Source organism: Seriola aureovittata, chromosome 2 (assembly GCF_021018895.1).
Source record: "Seriola aureovittata isolate HTS-2021-v1 ecotype China chromosome 2, ASM2101889v1, whole genome shotgun sequence".
NCBI classification, from domain to species: domain Eukaryota; kingdom Metazoa; phylum Chordata; class Actinopteri; order Carangiformes; family Carangidae; genus Seriola; species Seriola aureovittata.
This window is the reverse complement of record NC_079365.1, coordinates 21,471,637-21,497,837: the sequence shown is the minus strand read 5'-3', so window position 1 is coordinate 21,497,837 and position 26,201 is coordinate 21,471,637. Positions and strand designations below refer to the sequence as shown.

General features: G+C 40.4%; 1 protein-coding gene across 3 annotated transcripts in view; it reads right to left on the bottom strand.

Moving 5' to 3' along the window:
• tox2 (TOX high mobility group box family member 2) overlaps window positions 1–26,201 on the bottom strand; it is a 112,167-nt gene that overhangs the window by 11,863 nt on the left and 74,103 nt on the right. For 2 of the 3 annotated variants that reach the window (XM_056387157.1, XM_056387149.1), the window contains exons 4-5: window positions 17,283–17,570; window positions 231–497 (exon numbers count right to left, since the gene is read on the bottom strand). In XM_056387157.1, coding sequence (XP_056243132.1) covers window positions 231–497; window positions 17,283–17,570 — 555 coding nt within the window. The remainder of the gene's footprint in view (window positions 1–230; window positions 498–17,282; window positions 17,571–26,201) is intronic. The other variant, XM_056387164.1, reaches the window with a different exon arrangement.

Below are 26,201 nucleotides of genomic sequence, written 5' to 3'. Positions count from 1 at the left end.
CTACACCACACCATTATAAATACAAAAGAAAACAAAAAAATCATAGCTATAAATCCGACTCCAGCAAAACTGTTCGACCAAGTCTGAATCTTCCAGGCGACCAAATAAAAGAAGCACAAGCATATCTATGCCTGTGTTCCTGCAGCTAGCATGCAAAAACTCTCAGAGAAGCGCTGCCAAGCCCGCGCCTGCTACTCCACAACTACAAGCCAGACAAGCCACATCAGTACCTTCGAATGAGGATCAGTCTCCTCTTCCTGATTGGAGCTTGAGGGGGAGGGTGTGGCCGATTTACTTCCGGGAGGTGAGGGGGAGCCATGAGGCAGTGCACTCCGGCTGACCTGAGAGTTTAGCTGGGACAGTGCACTCATGGGGTTGGGCAGTATCGGAGGTGAGCTGTTTATCAGGGGGTGGTTACGGGCGGGATCATAATGAGTGCCGTCTGGGTGCTGGTGATGGTGTTGCTGTTGGTGGTGGTGCAAAGCCATCTCCTGCATCTGGGGTGAGAGAAGAACACCAGCTTTACTATCTTCTCCTACTCAAAGGGATAAAAGGTTGCCAATCAGCCAAATATGCAATTACTTAAAAGTGGAGATGACATTATCAAATTTGAGAAAATGTGTCAAGAGCTAAAAAAACAAAACAAAAAAAAAAGACAAAAAAACTTACAAAAATTTAGATGTAAAGAGGGACATACGTCTGTTGAAAACTAAACAGACAAAAAACAACCCTCTTACAGGTCTCACAGTTGAACTTAGGCTGGTGGTTGGAAAGCTTCTCTTTCCTTTTCTGTCTTTTCTTAGGGCGGTAACATACACTATACGGCAGCTTTGTGGCCAAGTTTATCTGCTGCTTGTTTGGTACCTGCCTTCAGCACTGACCTGACTGCTATGAAAATCCAAGGTTATTAGTGAGCTAAACCAACTAAATATCTCACAAAAATAAGACGATATCATCTCTCCAGCTCAAGCCAAAAAAAAAAAAACTCACTGCAACTTCACTTTAGACACTAAACAAGACACCGAACAGTATTCGCTCCCTGAGGACTCATACCATCTAGAAAAACATGAATGTAGCACCTGTGACATCCCACTTAGTCTCATTTTGAAACCTGGAAGCATTCAGGCTTGTTGCCTGCCACAAAATTTGTCAGTCAGAAGACACAGAAAAACTACATTTTCCATGAGGTGGAGCTGGGTGGAGCAATCACTATGACTCACTGTGATAGGGTGGCTGTCAATCAAGCAGATGTGACCCTCATATAATGTTATTAAATAATCGATTTTATAAATGAGAAATAATCTTTGAAATCGCTGTCGCGTCATATGTCACACATCACATGACTACATGCATGAAAAAGCTGTCGCTCATGGTAATGAGCCCGCAGGGACAGGTCACGTGACTCTGCGGTTCCCCTCAGCTCTACAGGGAGAATTTTACCGTCTTTCAGCTCATTGTTTTGGTTTTCCAGGTCACTCACACTGATTTGTTATTTAAGACAAAAGCAAAACACAGCTTCACAACTTCCTGTTCAGCACCAAGTGACAGATAGAAGCACTTAATAACTAGGACATAGTGGAGCAGTTAAAGAGCCAGATATTTGTCTTTGTGGTTAGTGGACGCCAAAAACAGAGGTAAAATGAGAGTGAATATAATTCATCAGGTGGCCAGAGACACAACTCTGAATCAATGCTAATGTTGCTGTATCTGGTAGATGTGAAAAACGAGCAACCGTTTGCTAACAGGTTCGCCACATTAATTTAAAGGGTGATAATATGTCAGTGTTGCGCTCCGTTGCTCAAGTGGCTAAAAAAAAGAAAATCAATTATTGCAAGTTTATCTAAGAAAATAAAACTACTTTGCATTTTAATGAAGATGTTTTTTACTGTACAATTCAAGTTTTCCACCGCTATGAGACTTTAGGGGAGCTGTGTCTCAAGGCAGTTTTGCATTTGCTTCAACATTCACCCACGTAACACACAGGCCCATTACCACTTAGCTCAAAATGATTTAATTTTTCAAGGGAGCTCTCTATTACAGTTAAAAGTACAATCCACAATTTCTGTTGACTTCTGATGACCTCCATAGTCAGTCACTATGCAGTGTAACAACTGCAGCACCCTCCATGGTCCTTGAGGCACAGCGGCCTGGTTGGTCTCTTCAGTTCCTGCTTCTGAAAGTTGAAGTTTTGAAAAGCCAGAGATCTCAGCAGCTGTTAAAGCGATCGTTGAGTCAATGGCATTGATCAAAATCCCCTATCAACCCCCTGCAGATATATTATTGCAACCATCTTCCATGAAGGAGAAAAAATATTATTTACTGCCATGTTAAAGAACACCTTTTGCAACACTTGGGTCCACGAATAGAAACAAAAATGGGCGCTCACAGCTGGAGAATGACCCTCACACAGAGAACACCCTTCAGAGAGATTAAAGAATCAGACTCTCACAAAGTTCTGCTCTTAGCAGTCTTAAAAGATCTTCAATAATAACTACATCAAAAGCTTTTCTTCAAGATTCATCAGGATACAACACGAGCACAGACCAAAGGATGCTTTTAATGCGGGCATAAATGGGAATGTTTGGCAATTTACAGATCAGAAAGTGATGAACTAGCATTTGTTAGCTCTTTTAAACATTTATGAGTTAAATAATACATTACACATTAGTGCAGCGCAAAAAAGATCAAATTGAAAGGGCCCGAGCATATGAGGTCTTGATAAACACAAGTTAGAGGTTCAGAGATGAAGGCTCAGCTCTCTAATCATAATTGGTCCCAGTAGATTGCCAGAATAAAAATGCACAACAAAGTAATGTTGTACGAGGCCCTGGCCTGCTTTGAAAACTCATAATATTCACACGACATTAGATTCTGTGTTTGCCTCAGCAGCTGCTCACAAAAGGCAGCCATGAACAAAGACATTCCTTTTGCATTTCAAATAACCAAGCTCTAACCTCCCCCCATCCACAGCAATCTCCAACTTCCAATCATAATTCAAAACACCATCACTATACTTCTTAAAACATGAGGAAATAGCTTCAGCAAAATAAGTAAGACAGAAAAAATAGTGGAGGAAAAGAAGAGGAAAGAGAAGGAAATAGAAATCCATTAATTTTCCATTTTCCATGGACTTGCTCTTTAAGGGTCCTCTCCTCACAAACCAAGAAGCATTGAAAAACCAATTAATCAAACATGAATGGCCTATCATAGATATAGCAGACGCATTTCCATAGCAACAGCCTCCAGGCAAAATTGTCACCTTTTAATCTGAGCCACACCATGTTTAATATAAACAAGAGGGAGACATGCAGAAAAGCGGGAGTTCATCGGGGGGGGGGGGTCACCATGGCATCGTGGGTGCTGGGTGTCACCCTCATGAGAGTATGACCAGCAAAACCCTGGGATCACAAAGGCTTTAAATCATTTAGGTTCCCGTTTGAAGTAACTGATTTCAGACATGTATTGTAAATTGTGACAATATGTTCTGTACCATCTCATCTTAGTCTTTGGTTAGTCAGCAGTTAGACATTACAAAATATAGAAACATAAAAACTGTTGTATTCTAGTGGAAGTCTGAAGTCAATAGTGTAAGTTGCATTATATAACCACTATAAAAAGTAGATATGTAAGTGTGCATTACCTTATTACAGTTACTAAAAGCAGCAAAGTGCAGTATAAAACCTAAAGGACTAGTACTCATTACTCAAAACGCTCCTACTGTTATAATTTACTTCTAACAGTAATTCCTATGTCCCTATTAAAAAAAAAAAAAAAAAAACCCATCTCAGAGTGCTTTTAGTTGTTGCTTTCACCTGTGCGAGACAGAAAGAGCAAAAAGTTATCACATAGTGCCATCAACCCCGAGCTAAATAAAGCGAGCGGCAGACGGCTGTACAAATATTATGAAAGAATCTGACAAAGGTTGCTGGTTGCCATAGGTACTGTATGCTAATTCCTAATGGTATCATCCAAATGGCTGGCCAAAAGAGAGAGGGGGGGGGGCATTGTGAGTAACAGGATTTAGTTGGTCAGTGCTCTCTGCCTTTAGCATGTAACACATACTGACTTTTCCAGGACTCTCAACATGGACAATGTGCTTTTGCTGTGTTTTCATAGTACAACTACCAACTTGAGCAATGTAGTGGCCTAAATTTATATATTTAGATTATTTATAAAGTTGAATTCTGAGTTCTCTTGGGTATTGTCTTGGCTATGCTCAACCTCCAGGCAATTTAGCTGTTTGCTGTAAAGCCCAGGAGATTAAAGTCCCTCATAAACAGAGGAGGAAGAGGAAAGGAAAGAGGACACAGGAACCGAGCGAGAGACAGGGAGAAAAAGAGAAAACGGAGGGAAAAGTACAGAAACTACAAAAGAAAAAGAAGCAAAAAAGAGACCCCACATGACCTAAAGACTAAAATTCATCTCCAAAGTTAGCAAGGGGACAGTTAGATATTGCTTTTTGGCGATGAGCAGCCAGGCGGACCTAAACTGTGATGTAAAGCCAGGAAACTCGGTGTGAACGTGTTCTCCTGCCATCGTTACGCCTGTCGTGTTTGTATTCACATCTTGTACATCATAGTCAAATGGGAGTCAAATAACAAAGGCTTTCCAATTATGTGTAGCACATTGTGTGCGAGATGGAATATCACAAAGCCATTGTTCCCCTGCTCCTGCTGACCTTACCTTTGAAATGGTTTCACGGCCGCTCCAATTGCCTGCACCATTTGATTTAGCTAAGGGGATTTGACCACCAGCACAGAGATGAGAGAAGGGGAGAGGAGAGCTCTGTGCAGCCACAAGGAGAAAGAGGAGAGATTCACACCAGAGGAGAGTAAAGCAGCTAACCTTGCTTCATCCTTATGATGATTATACCAGAGTGGCATCTGTTTCATCAGTTAAATAAGCGGGCTGATTGCTATGCAAGGTTTTATTGCGCTGGCTTCATAATAAAGCAGCCTCTCCATGCTAAAGAATCAATAAATGTTGTGGTCATGTTTCAGCTTATTAGCACCGTCTAAAATAAATCTGTCAGTTTTTCATTATGAGCCGTCTGTGGAGCTGGAGTCCATTCACTTCTAGTTTACTTGCTTCAAAAATATAAATGCAAACTGAAATTTACTTGACAGTGAGCATTATTTCCCCCAGATGCAGCATGGTATCATCCAGTATTTAACATCACCTGCTGATGCCTTTTAATCTGACATTCAGACCCTGTCTCTATCCCGTCCTGCCCTCTTTCAGTAGGCAGTGATCAATGCTCCTGTGAGTCCTGAGACTTTTCTCTCCTCACTCCCTGCTTGACTGGAACCATCTTGTTTAGAGTGATGGCTCACTCACACAGGTTCACGGCTGCTATTGTAAAATCACCCAGCGTTTAATTGAAACAAATGACTATAATAATAGAACATTATCCCTGCAGGCACCCAGCCATGACAGCTTTAATTAGAGGCGCGTTCAAGACTGATCCTTCAAAAGCACAGCCGCCGCGCAACACGGTGGTAAACACGCCTTTAGGTGGGGAGCCAACCCTGGGCCTCACAGCCCTCAAAGCTACTTCTCATTCACCCTGAGGGCAAAGCGCTAACAACTCTGTTCCTCAAAGAGCCTCCGAGCCTTCACCCCTCCCTCACCCTCTCTGTCTCTCTCTCTTCTCTGTCCCTTCATCCATGTCTTTGGTTTATCAAGCTTATATATACCCAGGAGGGTCATTTACACAAGCTGAGGAGAATTAATAAGAGTGTGGATTTATGAGTCACATGCTACTTAAGTATGAAAGCAAAGGCGAAACGCTGCTTCTGCCTACTTGTGACATCAGACAGATACCAAGTAAGGAGATATGATGGGCAGTGGATGTTTAAGAAAAAGGAAGGAAACACAAGTGTTTTAAGAATTTGTTAAAGCTTAATTGGATGCGTTTTAAAGGTAATCACGATGATTTATTAAATATTATTTAATGCTGCAGGGAGATTTTGATTAAAATGTAAGATGATGCTATGATCCAGGTGTAGCAGCAGCCAACTCCATTTAGCAACACACTATTAAAACCTCATTTTGCTTATTAGCTCGGCAGTCGCTCCGCATTGCCAAAACAAGGCACTATCAGGTCACTTTCAATCGTTCCAATTACATGCTAGGCAAAAGGAAAAAATGTAAAATACTCGCTCCTGTGCTGAACTGTGATCAACTAATTAATCTGGCAGAAAAACGGCAATACCTCACAAAGCAGCAGCATAAGGAAATAATTACGAGTTTTCAACACAAACTTTAAAAGAGAGAAAAAGCAATTTATTCCAAGAACGTCTTAAGTAGCCACACTGTTGAAATGAACTTTGCCATCATATTTCTCAAAGCCAAACAGACTCCGTGCCAACACACCTGATATTTTCATATAAATGTAGAAAACAACTTTTAAGTTGTGCCATACAGATAAACTTTAGAATAAACAAACACACTGAAACAGAAACAGAACTCATAACAAGAGTTCATGGTAAAAGGGTCAAATTTTATCTTAGACACCCTTTTATTGTATTTTCTTTTGTGTAAAAACGACTTTATGCTTGTGGCTTGACGTGTTGGTTATTATTATCCTCACTATTATTATTATTATCATCATCATCATTATTATTGGTTATTATTATTATTACAGCTAAAGTATAGCTAGAAGCGTTTGCACAAAGAAGCTGATGTTCTTGGGTGTGATTGACTGTCGGTTTGAAAAGTACAGTACCACCCTGAACGCCTCTCACAGTGAATCTGTGGCAGCAACAAGGCAGTGGTTGATTTGCAGATAGTAATGTCATGATGTCCCCCTTGGCACCATCCTCCATGTTCCTCATTACTGCTAATGTCAGAACCTACTTTGCTTTTATTTTCTCTCTCTCTCTCTCTCTCTTCCCCTCTATACCCCCCTTCTCCCGGTTCTCTCTCTTGTTCCTCACTCTTTTTTATTCTCTCTCTCTCTCTCTCTCACTCTCTCTCTTGTTCTCTCTTACTGTCTCCCCCCCACCCCTCGCTCGCTCTCAGCCCGGGCGTGTCTCCGTGCTCACCTCACAAAGCACAGCGTCAGAGAATCAGAGCCTTGGCTGACATGACATGTAGGAGACGGTTGTGAGGAGCGGTAGGGACACACACTCTTGACAGCAGAAGGCAAGGCTCCTCTGCTCCCACTAATGAGACTCCTGACTGCCGTGTCAAACGCACTTTGTGTATACGTGTGCGTGCGCGCGTGTGTGTGTGTGTGTGTGGGCGAGCCCGCGCTCACACAACAAAAAAATGAATGTAGATGCAGAAATAATGAACACAAAAACAAGAAAGAGCACACAAATGAAAAAAGAAAGAAAGAAGCTGCATACAGTACTGTATATGTGCCATGCAAGCCGAGGTCATGACAAGGTGATTTGCATGTGTGTCCAAAACCTGTCGGATAAAAATGTCAAACATTTCTGACAGAAACCACCTTCACCTTATTCTCCAGCTTTGAACAATAATAAATGTTACTGACAGCGTATTACCAAACAAATGAACCTTTTGTCATTACAGTACATGGTAGAAATCATCATACAGTCTACTGCGTTACACTGGGAGGTGGGGTAAGACTTTTCATTATAGTATTTTGCTGATTTTCACCCCCCCAAAAAAAAAAAAAATACCCAGACTTTTTTAAAAGGAGCAATTAACAAGTCAGCAGGCTTTGACCCACATTTAATGTCCCCACACATCCAAATGTTGTCTCCTACTGCAAGATAACAAAGATCATCTAAGTTTATGATCAATAAAGTCTTTTTGCTACAAGGATAGCTCAGGAAATACTTCTGGTAACAACAAATCAAGAGAAAAATGGTAAGAAAACACAAATGAGCCACTGATTTGCTATTAAGACCCTCTTTGTTCATAAAGCTGTATATATAGTGCATTCAGAAAGTGTTCAGATCCCTTCCATTTTTTCACATTGTATTATGTTGCAGCCTTTATGCTAAAATCGCAAAAAAAAAAAAAAAAAAATCCCTCATCAGTCTACACTCAAGAGATTTTTAGAATTTCTTTTCCAGATTTTTAAAAAAGGAAAAGCTGAAATATCGAATTGACATACTGTAGGTATTCAGAGCCTTTGCTATGACACTTGAAATTTGGCTCAGGTGCATTTGGAAAGGAACACACCTGTCTGTATAAGGTCTCACAGCTGACAATGCATATCAGAGCAAAAACCAAGCCATGAGGTTGAAGGAACTGCCTGCAGAGCTCAGAGACTAGGAGGCACAGATCTGGGGAGGGCTACAAAAAAAAAAAAAACTATTCTGCTGCACTGAAGGTCCCCAAGAGCACCTCCATGATTCTTAAATGGAAGAAGTGTGGAACAACCAGGACTCTTCCCTGAGCTGGCCCGCTGGCTAAACTGAGCAATCGAGGGAGAAGGGCCACTCTTGGTAAGAGTGGTGACCAAGAACACGAGGGTCACTCTGGCTGAGCTCCAGAAGAAAACCAGACGTGGTTGTTGAGAATTGGTTGTCCTTCTGGAAGTTTCTCCCGTCTCCACACAGGATGTCTGGAGCTCAGCCAGAGCGACCATCGGCTTCTTGCTCGCCTCTCTTAACAAGGCGTCTCTCCCCTGATTGCAAAGTTTGGTCAGGTAGCCAGCCCTAGGAAGATTCAAACTTCTCCACTGTGCACTTGGAAACCTTCAGTACAGAAGAGTTTATATATTATATAACATATTTATGTACAGTATATGTTTATATTTATATAGAGAGATATATATGTAAGTATATAATATATGTATATATTTCAAAATCTGGTTTCTGCCTGATTTTTTTAAACAATGATCCCTGTTTACTGTAAGTGCTATGAAAACTGCGATACAGCAAAAATACACTCAAGCTTACTTTGTGTCCTTGCTGAGATTTTTGAGCCAGGATTCTTTTCTATTGTGATATCAAATGCAAACTGTGAGGATCATCTTTAAACATGTAGCTTTACTTAAGCAGAATCGAGGACGAACGCTGCCTGCGAATTCTGCCTGCAGCTTACGTCTCTTGGTCCTGGATGGTCGCAGCCCCGCTATGAACTGTGCTACATGAATACACAAAGTGTTTTAATCACCCTGGCTCAAGCCGCTCTTGTGCACATTAGCAGACAGAGTGGCAGTGTTATGCTGAACTGGTGGCTGGCGGCACTGCAGGGGAGACGTCCCTGAGTGAGATGACATGGGACGGCTCTCCACCGCCACCAGGGCCAAATATTCCTGGTGGTGAAAGCAGAATGAGATGATGGATGGTTGAGATAGGGCACAGTGCAATATGGACATGATTTCATGGCATGATAAATCTCAGCAGGGGCCCCTGGCTAAGTGTAATATGAAATCCCTTATCTATGTATCTGCTTCATAACACCAGCTATCTGCTGCAGCTGAATCTGCCTTTGTTTCTTTAGCCTCTGTTCTTTGCCTGAATGCCACTGTTGATCACATCTACAGTATGGAGGAGGACGGTGACAACAACATGTGTGTGATAACACATCTTTTACTCAGTTGTTTTTGAAATATGATGTGATAAATTATCTAAATTGAAAATTGTCACTGTAGAGATCCTCTTCTATTACCAGTGATCACAGTGATAAGCAGCGTTATTAGAAGAGGTTTTGCACAGCACTCCATACTGTAGAAGCTGGCCTGTGTTTGTACAAAACAAGTTTAAATTACACTTGCAATATAAATGAAATGCAATTTGTCTCACAGAAGTGATCTCTTTAAAGTTCAGTGCGTGTGTTATTTAATACCATCTCTTTAGAATTTCTGATTAAAAAGAAAGAAATTAAGCCGCCACCGTATCCTCTGATTAGCTTAATCTGATAGGTTAATTGACTTTATCAAGGTGGAGAAAAAAGATGAGCTGCCAGTCCAGCCTGCAATAAAAATCCCCCTAAAATGAAGAAATTGGAAAATAACCTATATTTCTTTTAAGATATTTCTTAATATACAACTACAGTTTCATATCACATTGCCAGAGAAATAAGGCACTTTCTCCCAGGAGATGAGAAAAGAATTGAATTTTTCCTTATCGGTCATCTATTTTTCCACAGAATGCTATTACTTGCTGCCTGCCGTTGCTAAGCAACAGGAAATATTAATAGGACCTTTTATTAGCTAGGCTTTACCAGTGGAGTACTAAAATGAGGAAGTGGAAAACATGAATGTGTTACATAAATCTCTGAACCTTTCAGGGTTTGCACAAGTCTCTGTTTGTCCAGTGATTTATGGCTGTGATGGTTCATTTATGGGAGAGGGAGGTGTGAAATGCCAAAATGGAACATTAGCCCAAGGGACAATTTGAAAATAAATAATCAAAAAAAAAAAAAAAAAAAGAGAGAACGGGAAGCAGTTTTAAGAACAGCCCTCCCCTTTCTCTCAGATTTCAAGAGGCCATCAAACAAGCAAGTGATTTTTGTTCTGCTGGAAGCATTGATCATTCAAAATCATCTATGCCTGGATCAACATTGGAATAACTAATACAAGTCCCATTCTATCACTAAGCTTGTTGAACTGTGGTAAAAAAGCGACAGACATTCCATCATTTTCCGCAGACGCTCTAATCCCTTTAAAAAATGACTGAAAATGAAGGTCTTTCAAAGGAGAAATAGGTTTTCTTCATCTGAATGAAAAGTATAGAAGAAGGCAAAGCCTCAAAGAGCAGAAAGTCTTTAAAGGCAAAGGTAAGACAAATTTAAAGTCCATATTGGAAAAGTCTAAACACATTTAATTACAATATTTCTGAAAAGTCACTTGATAACAGTGTAGGTGATATAATATTCAGTCTTTAGACTTAAAATTCGGTTCAAGATTTTCCCTACAAATGCACCACCTTATCTCCTGATCCACCTTTTTTTTTTTTTTTCTGTTCCATGTTTATACAAAAACCAGCAGGTGTACAGTATGCGATAATACGTTCGCTGAGACCCTCCATCAGAGAGAGAACACATTAAAACACACCTCTGCTCTCTTATCATTAATTCATCCAAGCTTGTCTGTGACAAGTTCAGTTGACATTGCAGCTCATATTTCATTCACACAGGCTTGAGGAGCGAGCACCTGCCAGGAGCACTTAATACCTCGTGAGGAAAAATACAGAAAGAAAAGAAAACGCAGGAATCCGCCCAACTTAACATGGCAATCAGGGTGGGATTAATACTTGATAATTAACCTCAACAACTGCAGATAAAGAGCTTGTGAACAAATTCTTACATTTAAATGTTGTAACAAAAGAAATAGGAGTATGAATTTGAATATGAATACAGTCGGCAGATCTTTAGGGGTGCCACAACCTTCTTTATAAATGAACTGACCCTCATTCAGGCAGATTCTCCTCTTGTCTTCTGGAAAATAACAAATTAGATAATACCTGTGAGTTTGATGGAGCTAAGGCTGCGTCCGCATATAGCTCTCTCTGCTAATACATAGCCATTATGCATAACATCCCCCAGCTGATAATACATTCATCATCTGTTACATATTCACAGCATCACACTCGAGCCGGTTTGATGATGGCTAATATTGCATGCATCATTGAGGAACATGAAAAAAACTTAATCAAAGATAATTTATTCCAGTTGCAGACACAGGTCATATGAATTTGAGGAGCGTTTTAAATATACCATAATTGAATATGGAGCCATTTCTGTTCAAATAGATTGCAGATGTAGTTGTCACAGCACAGGTGTGAGGCTCTTATAAATATATCTATACGGCCGTTAATAAAATAGTTTAGCTTTAGGCGAGTTTCTGGTGTAAGTGAAGATGCAACAGACAACAACGAGGCCACTTCGCTTGTGAGTCCAAAAATGATTCACTCGAAGCAGCAGAGATGTGCATCTTTCTGGGCTGTATTGATAAGATCAATGCAACCTGAGCATGGCTATTAAATGTCTAATGTGTTTTGGAACTTGTAGATGCTATGACAGTGGGGGCATTAACAGAGAGAGAGAGAGAGAGAGAGAGAGAGAGAGAGAGTGGGAGAGGCCCTGCCAAGTGCATCAGAGCATCAGAGAAAAGAGCTCTCTGAAAGATATCAGGTTTGGCAAGGAGGGGCTTCACTCCACAACACAATAAAAAAAAAAAAAAAGAAAAGAAAACACGTATGAATTGAAAATGGCCTCTTTACAAAATTAGAAGAGTACAGTCAATGATGTCTTTCAGGTTTTGAGAGTCAGCAGAGGAGAGAAAAACACCAAAAATGCTGTCGTTACCTGGTTGGCAAGTAACTTCCATCAGCTCCTGTTGATGAGTTACACTTCCTTTAAAGATGAGGCTGGTGATAGTCTATATTTTTCTAGTTCATCCCACTAACAAGTAGGCCTACTTATGTTAATTTTCATTACTGATGAATCTGCTTATTAGTTTCAAACCCAAGTTGATATCTTCAAAGACCTTGATTACATAGATAATCCATTTACCATCATAGTGGCATCAGAAAACTAGCAAAATGTTCACATTTGAGAAGTTAGAACCAGTGACTTTTTTGGCATTTTGCTTAAAAACATAAACCAATAGCAGGAGATTTTTTTCTGTTGATCGACTAATTGATTCAGTTCAAACAAGTATTGCCTGTGCAGCCAAAGCCTAATACAGCTTTTCCCTCTGTGGCACAGACCTCCATTGTTGTCCAAAAACTATGAAAAACAATGAGCCACATTGATGCTCTGGCTAATGTGCTCCTTCATTACCATGAACATGTACACTGTCATTTCCACGTACACCATCCTGCTGCTGTAAATACCAAATAGAAAGCCAAACTTTACTTCCAAAAAATGTTTTCTCCTGTTTGAGTTTTGTCACATGCAGCTTTTCTAAAATGAAACTATGTGTTTGTGACAAGTTTGCAGTGACGAGGGAAGAACTCAGAAATACTCACTAGTAAAAGAAAAAGTCATGCATTCAGAATTTTACGACAAAAGCATTTGGCATCTAAAAATATATTTAATGTACCGAAAGTAAAAGTGCTTATTATGCAGAACTGCCCATTTCAGGATCATGTACTGTACTTTATATACTGCTGGGTAGCTTGTAAATTTAATAAAGCATCATAATTTAGTTGTCGATTTATATTTTGAATTATTAATCTGAAACTGCAAAGTAACAAAAGTTATCTAATAAATGTGGTGCAATGAAAAGTATAATAGTTGCCTCTCAGTTGTAGTGGAGTATAAAGCAGCATGAAATGGTGACCAGCCATAACAAAGAACACTATTTGAGTAAATGTACTTAATTACTTTCCACCACTGTAATAGAACTTGTTGATAATAACAAGAAAAAAAATAAAATAAAAATCCATTCTTAATATCTGTTCTTTAATTTGCATCTAAGTGAGAGTCTTGCTGGTCAGGAGGTTCCACACCCACAACTCAGTCTTAACACCATTTAGTCCTACAGTTCACCTCACCACCACAAACCAAACACACACTATCTATTCTTACAGCTCACTGAGAATGATCAACTGCCGCTGTAACACTGCTCTACTCTAAATCCTTTCTGTTATATAATCGCCCTATTTATTTTATGTTTATATTGTTGCACCTGCAGTGGAGTACTTTCAAATGTCCTCGAGCTTGAATCACGTAGGCACACATTTAAAAACCAGAGGCTCTCAGGCTTTTGTTGAGACAGAATAACCTTATTTCACTCAACTGAATTATCTCTTAGATATCTAATAATGAAATCCAGGAGGTACAGAAAACTGGAGGTATATGCTCATTTTGAATAAGAGTTACCTCTTTCCTCTTTGCAATTTCTTCTTGCTTTCCTCCCCACAATACCCTCCTCTCTCTCTCTCTCTCTCTCTCTCTCTCTGTCCCTCTCTCTCTCTCTCTCTCTCTCCATCCTCACCCCTCCTCTCTTCATCCAACTCTATTGCACTCTTTTCATTGCCCAGCTCACGTATTGAATCTGCCTGATGAAAACAGATCTCACTGCAGCACCACAATAGAATGGCTGATGCAGGAAAGATGAACCCTAATGGATTTTTTTTTCAATGTGCTCAAGATTGAATATAAGGCCTGACCTCCAGATGTAGTGGATCCATTTCAACAGCAGAGATATTGTTTATAGTGAAGACACAGAAACACATAGACACACTTGGACACATACACATTCAGCACAACGTCAACAGCAGCAGCAAAAAAAAAAAAAAAAAAACAACAAAAAAAACCCCTTTCTATCTACGTAAAGCACTCAAGTATTTTTTAGCTGCTGAAACAGTCTAAAATTAGAATTAACCCTTGTTATTTATCTAGCCATGTCAAGTGAGGTATTCATAATGATAGCATCTCATGTTTGAACTGCAGAGTTTGCCTAATTACTCTGCTCAACAGACTGTGTCAAGGTGAGGCACCGATTTAATAGACACTCCGCTCTCAGCACAAATGAACCTCTGCTACGGTTTGGTAGTTTCGCCAGGCAGACTATTTGATTTAGAAATTTCTGAGTTTGCTTTATATGCTGCTTTCCGCGGCGAAGTTGAAGCAGTGCCCTGAAAAAAAAAAAAAAAAAAGGACCTGCTGCATTGCCGAGGAGCTTCTCTCAGGGCCTGTTTGAAATATTGAAATAGCTTCAAACATAAAGATTTGGGAGGTTTACTTGCAAAATATAATCACTGATCACCTGCTTCAAAGCAGTTTTTGATTCAGTGGTGTCATTTCTTTTAGCTTTTTCTTAATATATTTGCTTTTTGTCTCCACAAAAAAAAAAAAAAAACCACCCTTTAAACCACCGAGGACTAGTTGTCAGAACAGCAATCACCAGCATTTGTAGTATATCTTTTAAATATATTTCCATTGTATGCCAGCTGAGCATTTCACATCTCATGCATTTTTATCACACAACCTGCAGTATTCAATCTATTAAAACCACCGAGTGTGGCCCTCTGTAGCAGTAACAAATATCCTGACTGCTGAGCGAAAGACTGGCCAATCAACCACTGTCTCTACAGTAAAGGTCATGACCAAAATGTGAAATGGATATCAAGATAAATGACACATGAATCCAATATGTAGGGGGAATATTCCAACATTATATATAATACATGGTATGTTTATATTTCAGATCTTTATCAAGCCATATTTTGGCAATTTGCTGACTGTTGTTTATCCTTACTTCTTCTGTTTATGGTGAACATGAGAATACACTCTGCTTGACCTCGATATCTATCTATAAGTGTTTAATGTATACTGAATATAACAGATTCTCAGTTCTTTTCATTAAAGTACACAAAACACGCTGCTGACACTTGTCATTGCTGCTCATGCCTCCGACACAAAACAGCACAATATATAAAACATGTCTACTGTATTATCAACTGCACATTGGTAATTTATTTAATTACTTGAAAGGCACAGTGCAGCTATGTCTGTGTCTGTTTATGATATCACAGTCAATATTGAGTAAGGTATGAAGAAACTCTGACCTTCAAAACCTGAACACAAAAATCTTTGTATATGTTAATATAGTTGACCATATGTGCTTTTTCTTCACCCTAGTGATTTTCACTGCTGCAGCCCATAAAAAAGCATCCACATCTGTCCATATTTCAAATGCAATAGGAGCACTACTCAGTGCACATCTAACACAATATTTACATTTTACTGAGTAAGTTAGAAAAAAATATATAGCAATACCACTTTAATACTAAACTACACTTTTAGGGCTACATGTGTTCCATAAAGAAGATAGCTAACTAGAGAGCCTTTGGTTATTGCAAACTATGCATTATGTTTCACGCATAAGCTTTACATATATCATTTGTTGTAATAGAAACCTGCTCTATTTCCTGCAGTTCTCATGAATGCAATTATGGTTTGGAGATGCTAATTTGCGGTGGAGCAGGTCTGTGTGGAGCTGAGGGAGTAATCAGTGCGTATTCATGTTTGAAGGCTTGACAGATTGACTGATGCTTGCTGTCGAGGTAGATATGATGCTGATGGATTTACCCACAATCCTTTTCTCCATGCATCAGAGCTGACATGGCGACCACTGAGCAATCATTCAGTTCCCCACTTTGCCCCCCGTCTTCATGTTTTGAAAATTACATGTACCTTATAAGGTGTTTCATATTAGAAATCAGTGGTTACTGTTGGTTGGAGATCCTTCAAATAGCTGTTCTTGGATGATTTGCAATGTCCAAAAAGCTTTGGAAATCATTTTAAAAGTCAAATTTGTCCAATGCCTCATGTGCACCATTATGTATTTTTTTCCTCTAAATTAAAACCTAGCTTGTGCTTCAGCATTTGTGGGTGTGTACATGCAAGGCCAATGTCATGCGGGGTATCTCTCATACAAGAAATTACAATTTAAGGCCATATTCTAACGTTCTAAGTGAATGGTCTAAAGCTCATGGAGCAAGAGCATTTATGACGTGTCCAAAGCTGCTTTTGCTAGTTTAAAGGTGCAAAAGACAGTCGCAGCGCCAGGCGCATGGTCACAAAGGGTTGTACTTAGTTTCTTAATTAATCATGGGCGTGTTTTGGGCAATAACCCAATCAGAGTGCCATCTCCCATTCCCTTTAAAAGGCAAGTATGCCTGCTCCTTGGTGGATTGGTATTGTGATGGTGGATTTGCCAGTAAGTAAGAAAGAATGTTTCGGATCTGCTTGTGCACAAAGTGAAAGCTCGCTAGCAGATTATATACAGCAACAGCAGGATTCCACAAAACAAACACGGGTGCAAAATATTAAACTGGGGGTGTAGTGCATGCTCTTGCACCCTCGGTCTGATACTTTTCACCCTCAGTTGAAATTTGAATAATAAATGCTCGGACTGTGTGGGCGTCTCTGTGTAGTTACTTCAAGTTATGATCAACCAGTCTGATGTATGTAGAGGTGTGTGTGGTTACAGTGTAGCCTGGTGGTGTTTTCAGGGGATTTAATGAAGGCAAACACAAGTGAATTGTCATGTCTAGTGACACTTTGCTCTTCCTCAAGATAGCAATACGCCAACAATGCGCTTAACCACACCTTATTTTATGGGTGCAAGTGAATTTACTATTTAAACAGTGTGGGAAAATACACAACTGCGTTGGTCTGAAACTAGCAAAGACACGCGCCACTTTGCACCGCGTGTAAGATAGAGGCTTCAGAGTTTTGGTATAAGCCTGTGCAGCTGACCAAATTATACCACCAAACTAAAAGGGTTGAGTTTACATTTGTGACCATAACTGAAAAAAATATTCCTTAACGCCAGCTTTCTGGGCTCTCAGGGCTCACAGGGCCCCCATGGAACGGTTGAGTCTGCGAACGCTACTCACCGAGGGCATTTGGCTGGAAACGAGGTGGCTGTCCTGCGCCAGCATGTTAGACATCATGAGTGTGGGCAGCTCTGGGTAGGAGTACGGGTTGATGAGCCCATTGTGTGGCAGCGAGTGGCAGAGGTAGCCTGTAGAGTCGTGCTCCATCAGGTGAAGAAGAGGAGGCTCGGGGTGGTTAGGTGGAGTGATGGGAGGGATCTCGTAGTCCTCATCCCCGGCTCCATTTCCGCTGGCAGTGCCGCCACCGCCGCCTCCTCCCCCGCCGCCACCAGTCTGACCTGTGTAGCTCTGAGTGGAGGGAGAGACAGCAAAAAAATGAAAAGTAGGAAAGATTAGGCTTGATGAAGCAATGTATATAAGCCGATCAAAGCGTTCAGTTTACTGGAGCAGAGTTGCAAAGTGAGCTCCAAATTCTGCTCATTTCATACATAGACCATATTGGGTAACTGGAGCACTTCCAAGGCTTGGACGGGCATAAATCTCTCCCAGTTGAATCATCAGTATCACAGAAGACAAGAAAAGACATAACAAAATGTCTAGTTCTTTGATAAAAAATGTGAAAGGTACAAAAACATAGGACAAGGAAGAATGCATTTTTGGAAAAAAAACATCCAACCACTAAACTTAAAATTCAGCTGTATTCTCCTGTAATAGTGAAGAAAAACTAAAGTAGAAATCCAAAATTACAGTCAGCCGTTTAAATCACTTTACTTTTGGATTCTGGGTCAATTTTTGGATATTGAATTTGCAATTATGGCAGGGAACATGGAGGATATTGTTTAAACAAATGAAATGGTCATTTTAAGTGGTAAAAAATACTTGGGAACCAGCAGCTCCAGCTTTGAGAACCTGCAGATATTTTACCAACAAGAAAAAATTGCTTGTTTCTGATTGACAGGGTCTATTAACGATGCAGAACAGGAAACCTCCAAGCTCGTCCATTTATGACTTACAACAACTGTTTCAGATCAAGTGCAACTGTCACTCTGAAATGCACCTAGGGAAGGAAATGTTCTCCACCTTCTCCATGTTCATTATATCTGTATATCTGGACAGCTTGATGTTTATCATTGCTCAGCTTACTGTAGCGCGGTAACTAAAAGTACTTGTTCTCTGGCTGACTCAAAATCAAACCGTTCCAGTCAACAGTTAAATCAGCGACAGTAACCAAGCAAACTGCACCTCTGCATCACCTCCTGTGGTTGAAACAGACCAGCAATGAGTGAAACTGACGACAAACAAACTTTTAAAACTGGATAGCTGTTAAAGCCACGATATGAGTGCAGTAATACGCTTTGACTATTTTGTGTCATGGTGTTTGCCTCCGCATCATCCATTATTTTCATGTATCACGACACCTTGTTGCTTACAGTGTTCTATAGGAAAAGATAATGATACATCAGAACTGTAGTGATGTGATTCTGATTTTCTTGCTGAGGATTCCAGGAAAAAACGTTTGGCCCAAAATAACACAGAGCTAACATTTGCTTCATCTGTCAAAAATAAATGAATTATGCAAAATTCAGTTATCGTCAGATATACTGACCACTGCATACACACTCACACTACCTCCACTGCTTTGGTCTATCAAAGAGATGAATCATGAAAAGCTTCTGTGCAAAGGAACTACAGTTTACAGTTGATGTCAATATAACATTACAAATCCATTGAAAGAATTAATTCTACAACAATATAACTGTAAGAAGAATTTATTTACTGTGTTGACATCTTGTCAACTGAGGTTTTCAGTTTCCTGCAATTCTTCATAAAGCTTTGTGAACTATTTAAATTCTGATCTGTCATTTTGTCAAAGCTGCTGTAATTTTGTTTCAAACGTTGAACATCTCATTTTGGAACAAAAAACTCAATGCTCAGCGATCGGTAATAAAGAAGACCAACAGCCTCTATATTTGTGCGCTGTCGCGCTAACACAGTAAGTCCAATCAGATCAGAGTTCTGCACAGAGCAAGAAGAAAAGAAAAATAGCAGGGAAATTCAACGGGGAATGAAAAGCAATTTTGTCTGAGACGATCCAACTTGACTCCCATTGTAATGACTGAGTCAAATTAATCATCACAAATAATATTCTGGTGTCAGCCATTCAAGGGTTTTTTAATAGAATTTTTATGATTCATGTCTAGCAGTATACATCAAACAGTCAGTTCTGCAACATTTCTGAAATCAATTCAATATCATCTTTGTGTAGGCTGTCATCCTCAGCAGCAGAGTGGTCATTTATCTCTCAAACAGATACTTTGAGAAAATAAGGGGCACGGGGAGATGGAAGAAAGGAATAAGGATACGGGGCACATTTTTTTCTTGTTTCTCTCAAACCTGTTTTAGTCTAAAGGTTAGTGTAAAGGTCTGTTGTGTAAGTTTTATATATTTTTTTATTCATATAAATTACAATTTGTTAAGATATTTAACAGAAGAGGTTGATTTCTACATGATAAAAAAAAGCCTGTTTTAGTGGAAGAAAAAACCTCAGTTGGCATAAAAAATATTAACAATGTAGATTTAGTCGTGGTGTAATGTTGGTGTTTGTTCATTTTGAAGTGATAGCAGCTTTAAATCCTTGAGGTTTTGTGACTTAGCAGTGGGGTAAGCCTTTTGTTTCCGCTTGGATCGCAGATCCTAGCGCCTTTTATATATATATAGTAAAGGACAACTTGTTTTCTTCTGCAATAGCTTTCAGCAGGATTAAAATATATCTAATGTCTTTTAAATGAATACCAATCTGATGCTGCATGTGCAATACCTAGAGCACTAAAACACCCATTTTTAATTTGACCACAAAAACGACGTTGGCAGTGTTTCATTGTGAAGAAAGAATGTAGACACATACTCAGCATTAACAGCACACTTTCATCTTCCTACACGTTACACCAAATGGAAAAAAGAGCGAGAGAAAAAGACGTGTGATTGCTTCAATTTGATTTACTTTGTCCTGATATAGCCTTCAAGCCAGTTGATATTAATTTTCTGGACTGTCCTTTGAAGACAGATGTTTTTGTAAACCTTTGGGGATAGTGTTATTGTTTGGTCTAATGGACAAGAAAACGAACATTTCCTGAGATTCAATTTCCCTCATAATTGTTGGAAGGAAACTAAATTGTCTGCTGTAAACATTGGAGCCATTGTGTGAAGTGAGTCCCTGTGCGTGTCCCTCGGAGCCCTGTCATCTTTCACTGTGCTTCAGTACGACTGTGGGTGACCACTGTGTAATCTAAAGACCGCCACGCTTAGTCATCATCCAGCATGTTCATCAACCTTTTGTTTTGTCAGTGTATAAATATATATCCAAGCTACAGAAACATTTTCCTGGTCCCATCCGTTGCTTTTGATCGTGCAAAGGGACGAGGACTGAGTGTGTGTCATGTGTTAGATTGCTGTGAAGGCTCATCCAGTGCCCTTGATGATAAAATGTAAATACCAAGGACGTTCCCAGTTGGATTGTGGCAAGATAAATTATTCATATGCCTCTATTCAAAATGAGATTGCATGTACAGAACCACATGTACACTCTGGCTAATGTATACTCTTTTCTCCTTTAAAAGTAAAATCCAAACAAAGGCAATGTATTTGATGGATTGTATAGACCAGCTTGTGTCCTAGTATGGAATTGGCTTTTCAAACAAAAGCGTCCTCTTCTTTTTTTTTTTTTTCTTTCCCCCCCCCCATGAGGTACTCGTCATTGGTTTACTCGCAATAGTCAAAGCAACACCCCTACCAAAAGCTGCATTACACAGATTCTTTTTTTTTCTCACTGAAACATTCTTTATTTTCCTCCTCTGATCAATACCACACACTATAGGGAACATTATTTCCAATACACAGTATGCTCAGTCTGCGCAGTGGGCGAAACACAATCTGTAACATTTTAATTAAGAGACAGATCTCTCGACTGTAAGTGTTACATACCAGCACACCTTTCATTTGAAAGAAACAGATGAATAGACAGTTGGTCTGGGACTGAGAGAGAAAATAACATTGATTGGGGAGCTTTCCAGCTTGTCTTTTATTTGGCACAGATCTCTCCCTCCCTCTGTAACACTGCCTGAGTATTCAAGGCCTTCTGGAGATGATATTGACTGCAGCTAATGGCTCATTATCTGTACATTCTTCCTCTCATTAGAATACTGTTGTGATGCCTGTAGAAATCCGGATTTAGGACATAACCCAATTAATATGAAATTATATTCATTCTATAAAAATGTTCCGCTGTCAAATATAATTCACACCAAAAAAAAAAAAAAAAAAGGAAAAGCTGCATGGCTTTTAATATTTGTAAAACACTACATGATCTCGGCCTAATGTTGCATTTATAGCTGAATTAATTAGTCGAGTAATCACTTAGTCAATTAATTAAAGTTAATTAGAATGATTTTGCAACTATATAGATAATTGATGAACCTTTTAAGGCATTATTCAACAAAAAAACTCACATTTTCTGCTTTCAGCTTCTCGAATGAGAGGATTTTCTGTGTTTTATGTCACTCTAAATTCAATATTGTGTTGTTGCTTGGACTAAAAAAAGCAATTTTAAGACGTCACCTTGGGCTCTGGGAAATTTTTCCTGCTATTTTTGGACATTTCACAGACTGAACGGTTAATTGATTAGTTGCAGCCCTGTTTGTATTATTTGCTGGTTTCATAGTATATTACCTTAAAAGGAATGGCATTATATAAAACATTATTTTGACAGGTGGCCCACACACTGTGAAAAATTTCCTCTTACAAACTTAGGCATCACGTCACACTCGCCCCGTTACTTGAGTGCCACACAGACGCACAGAGTTTGGAGTCCTCCCAAGTCAGCGTTTGTTTCAGGGGGAGGGCGGGACCGGCAGCTCGGAGACAGACGATGACAGATCTGCCTTACCACTAATGTGCACTTATCTGCCTATTGGAGAGCTTTGTCACAGTGGTGATTTATGCTTAAAATCCCCCACACACACACTACCACTTCCATCACCTCCGACACTCTCCGTTCCAACACCTTCCCCGTATCCGCCGCGCAGCACTCCAAACACAGAGACAGAGTCAGGCCCCGTTATCTCTCCTTTCCACGCAGTCCGGTTTGCAAAGAAGATGCTGGATTTATCTTCTGGAAGAATTTGAGAGCATCATCTATTTTCATTCACTCTGCCATCGCTCTCCCAAAGGAAGATTATACTGTATATTTATGAATGATCCTGTTTACTAGTGTACACAGAGCTCTTGTTTTAGTGTAACAGCAGAGGCAAATAGTGCCTGTCAGACTACAAAGATCACTTATTAATCTGAACGGCATAAACAGTTCTGCTATTTCTGTTTATTGGGCTGTTTGTTTTTGATACTCCTCTTTCTCTCCCTCTCCCTCTCTCTCTCTCTCTCTCTCCTCTTCCCCTCTCGTTACCCATCCATCTCTTTCCGTCAACTCAGGCTTAATTAAAGCCATAGCTGTTCTTCTGCTACAATATCATGTCAGGGGGTATCAACACACCACAAACCCTTCACTAGCAGAGGCCAAAGAGAGAGGGGGGGGGGGGCCTGAAGATCCAGTTACAGCCACCCTACACCTCCACTCTCCTCTTCCTCCCTTGCCTGGCCCAACCCCAGCCACGTCCTGTGCCTTGCAGAGCCCTAAACAGTTCTGGTCCCTGCTACACAAACCCCCGGATCACCCCCCCACCCCCTCACCCCCACCCTCCCATTCCCCTGTCATCTCATCTCTCCCTAAAACAGCCCGGCTGCATTATTTATCTGTCACTATGTTACTGTTTGGAAATCATGAAAGGGTGCGGTGGGGATGGGGATGCTAAACTACTGTGTACTAGGTTTCTGTCCGGTGAATGAATGGGATGGGAGGGTGGGAAGAGTAGAAGGTGGGGGAGAGAGAGAGAGAGAGAGAGAGATGGGGAGGCAGCTTGGGTGGTGAGACTGGAAAAAAGTATTGTCAAAGGCGCACTTTTTCTAGGAAATAAAATCCAGCTACTATCTCCTCAGCACCAGCCACAGCTATGTGACAGAAATGATGCTGCTCTGTGACAAAAATGCTTTTTTATTTATCATTATAGGAGGGAAATATTGGGGGAATGGGGAGAATAATTAAGGCGAGCACCAACCATCCGAAGTCCAAAGATACAGATGGCCCCATTCACCCAAGATACTGAGCTGATTACTAACTAACCTCCCATTGACTAAAACCAGCCTTTCTAAATGCATATATATCCCCCCTTTTCTTTTATGTTTCCTTCCCCTCTTCTCCCTCGTGTATCCTGTTCCCTGTGCTCGTCTCACTTCTCAGTCAAGGTCAGGAGGTCATCCTCATCTGATCGCGTGTCAGAGCAGATTAAAATCAGAGCTTTTGTGCCATGTCATATTTCATTATGCATTTGACTCATCTCGCAGGTCAATGGGTCAGTGTGATTTGATTGGATGACAGAAATGATATAATTTGTGTTTAACCCTAGGCTGTATGAAGCTCTGAGTGGCGTACTAATGCATTTTGCAAAGACGGGGCAGGCCCTCTCCACAAGCGACTAATTTGAAGTGGCACACCACAGAGTTGAAGGAGAGCCAGAGCTATTGCACAACATGCTGAGGTTATAAGGGAGGCTTTATCAAATAATAAACACAACCTCCCTTGTGCCTCCATTTCTGTCTGTCTCTCGCACGCTTTCTTTTTTACTCTGCAAACTGATGCAAGTGCCCAGACGTTAACTGCTTTCTGCGTCTAATATCTTACTTTTACCCTCCATTTTTCTTTCTTTATCAGTTTGATTCACCGAAAATGTGTCACTGACCCTCTTCTCTCTTGTTTTTCTACTTCTCTCTCTTTTCTCTCTCTGTCTCTGTTTCTTCCTCACAGTCTAATAGCACTTGATTTTGGCAAGAGAGGAGACTAATGGAGAAGTGCTGTCAGCAACAACAACCACATCATTATTGCTGTACATTCAAGTGGAACACAAACAACATTTAAATAGCTCCCAAATGGAAATGGAATGGAACAGAATAGATATGTAACAGTGGCAAAAAAAATCAGCTAAGTTATTATTTTAAAGCGGGATTAATAACAACAGGTTTTATTGTTTAATAAATAATCATGTATTTATGTTTTCTTCTTGCGTCATATGCACAGAGAGGAGCTCAGGACCTTGTGGTAGTAATGATATGCAGATGCTGCCCACTGTCAGTGAAAACTCAACTGTGATCTCCACTAATGCGGTCGGAAAACAAACCATGGGTGCACAAGATAGCTCAGGTTTCCCAATAGTCATCTAGAGTGATTGTGATGCCGATGTTGATACTGCTGTGGGTGACGGTGGTGGGGGTGCGAGTGCGAGAGTGGAGGGAGGGGTGGAGGGAGCAGAGAAGGAAAGAGGAGGTGGTGGTGGTGGGGGGGACAGAGAGAGAGAGAGAGAGAGAGAGATGACTCCAACATTTCAAATGAGGACCATAATCAAACTTATTGCCTGACAGGGTGAATCTAGGATTACGATGTTACATTGGCAGACATACAGTATTATTTCCAGTCTCCTCTGTCTCTTCTGTTCAGAGCAGCCATGTCTCCTGGAGAGGGAGGCCTTTTTTAACTTTGCTCATTGGCGTACCACTAACTGTTCTGCAAGGCTTAACAACAGCCACTGCTACTGCTGACCACACAGAAGCTGCCCGGAGATTTGACAAGGCCAAAAAAAAAAAAAAAAAAACACAAAAAAACAAGAAAACACAGCAGCCGGTCAACTGTCTTTAAATTTTTAATGACTCTTTAGTTATCTACTTTTCTTTGCTCACTGTCAAAATCATTATTAGCATGTAGACAATGGTACGTCTGTGTCTGAATGACAAAACTAATTATTGTTATAAGAACAAGTAAATGGACAAAAAAAAACAAAAAAACACAGCACAATAAAGGGTTGGTGGATCTGTACTGACTGACTCTAACAATGTTGAAAATAACAAAGGGAGCGCTGATGGCGCAGTCATCCAAACAAATGTGCATTATTCTGAGAATTGTTAGGATCCTGTCACCCACAAATAACTCTGCTTTACACCAGGAGAAGGAGGGTGTAAAGTGCATGTGGTTGGGGTGTGTGTGTGTGTGTATGGAATGTGTATCTACATTCATTTCTGCCTGAACAAAACTGAGAGTAATAGCTTTTGAAATCTTTTGTGCACATTTTGTAGGTATCCCTGATTTTTTTTTTTTTTTTTTTTGGTTTTGTTTTTGTTTTTAAACAAAAACCTACTGTCTGCTCTCTCTCTCTATCTCTTTCTTTCTGTGTGTGTGTGTGTGTGTGTGTGTGTGTGTGTGTGGTGTCAGTGTGTTCTTAAGTGTCTCCCCTCCCTGGTTCAGAGTCAATGAGGCTGTGTATCGGAGGCTGGCACAGCTGGTGGGAGCAGGAGACTAACATCTGGACCCTCGTACTCTTGGTGCCATTGTTAATAAGAGGCTGGTGGGGAATGGAATGGAGGGGAGTGGAGGAGACAGCTCTCCAGTGTCAATGAACCTCCCTGTCTCTCACTAGAGCTCTGCACCGCAACTCATACTTGATGCATCACAAAAGTGTCCACGAAGGGGCCTCCACCATCGCAGCATATCCGCAACTCAGATGTCAGAGTTAAATCCCAAACAAGTACAGTTAAACGGGCCTGACTGTTGTCGTTTTTAGCAACGTTAGCAGTGCGCCTCCGGGCATGGCAGTGTCTGGCTTTTTCTCTGGCACCACCATGAGGTTGACATTTTTGTCTTTTTATGAACTGGCTCCACCACTATTGGATGGATTGCCATGAAATTTGGTACAGACAGTAGCACAAAGTGTCCGCACCAACATCATGTCTGCTTTTTAAATTGCTCAATACTTTACTTTATGACCGAATACCTTCAAAATGATGTTCCCATTGGTCTCAGCTGAACTTTGTGTTTATTGCTAG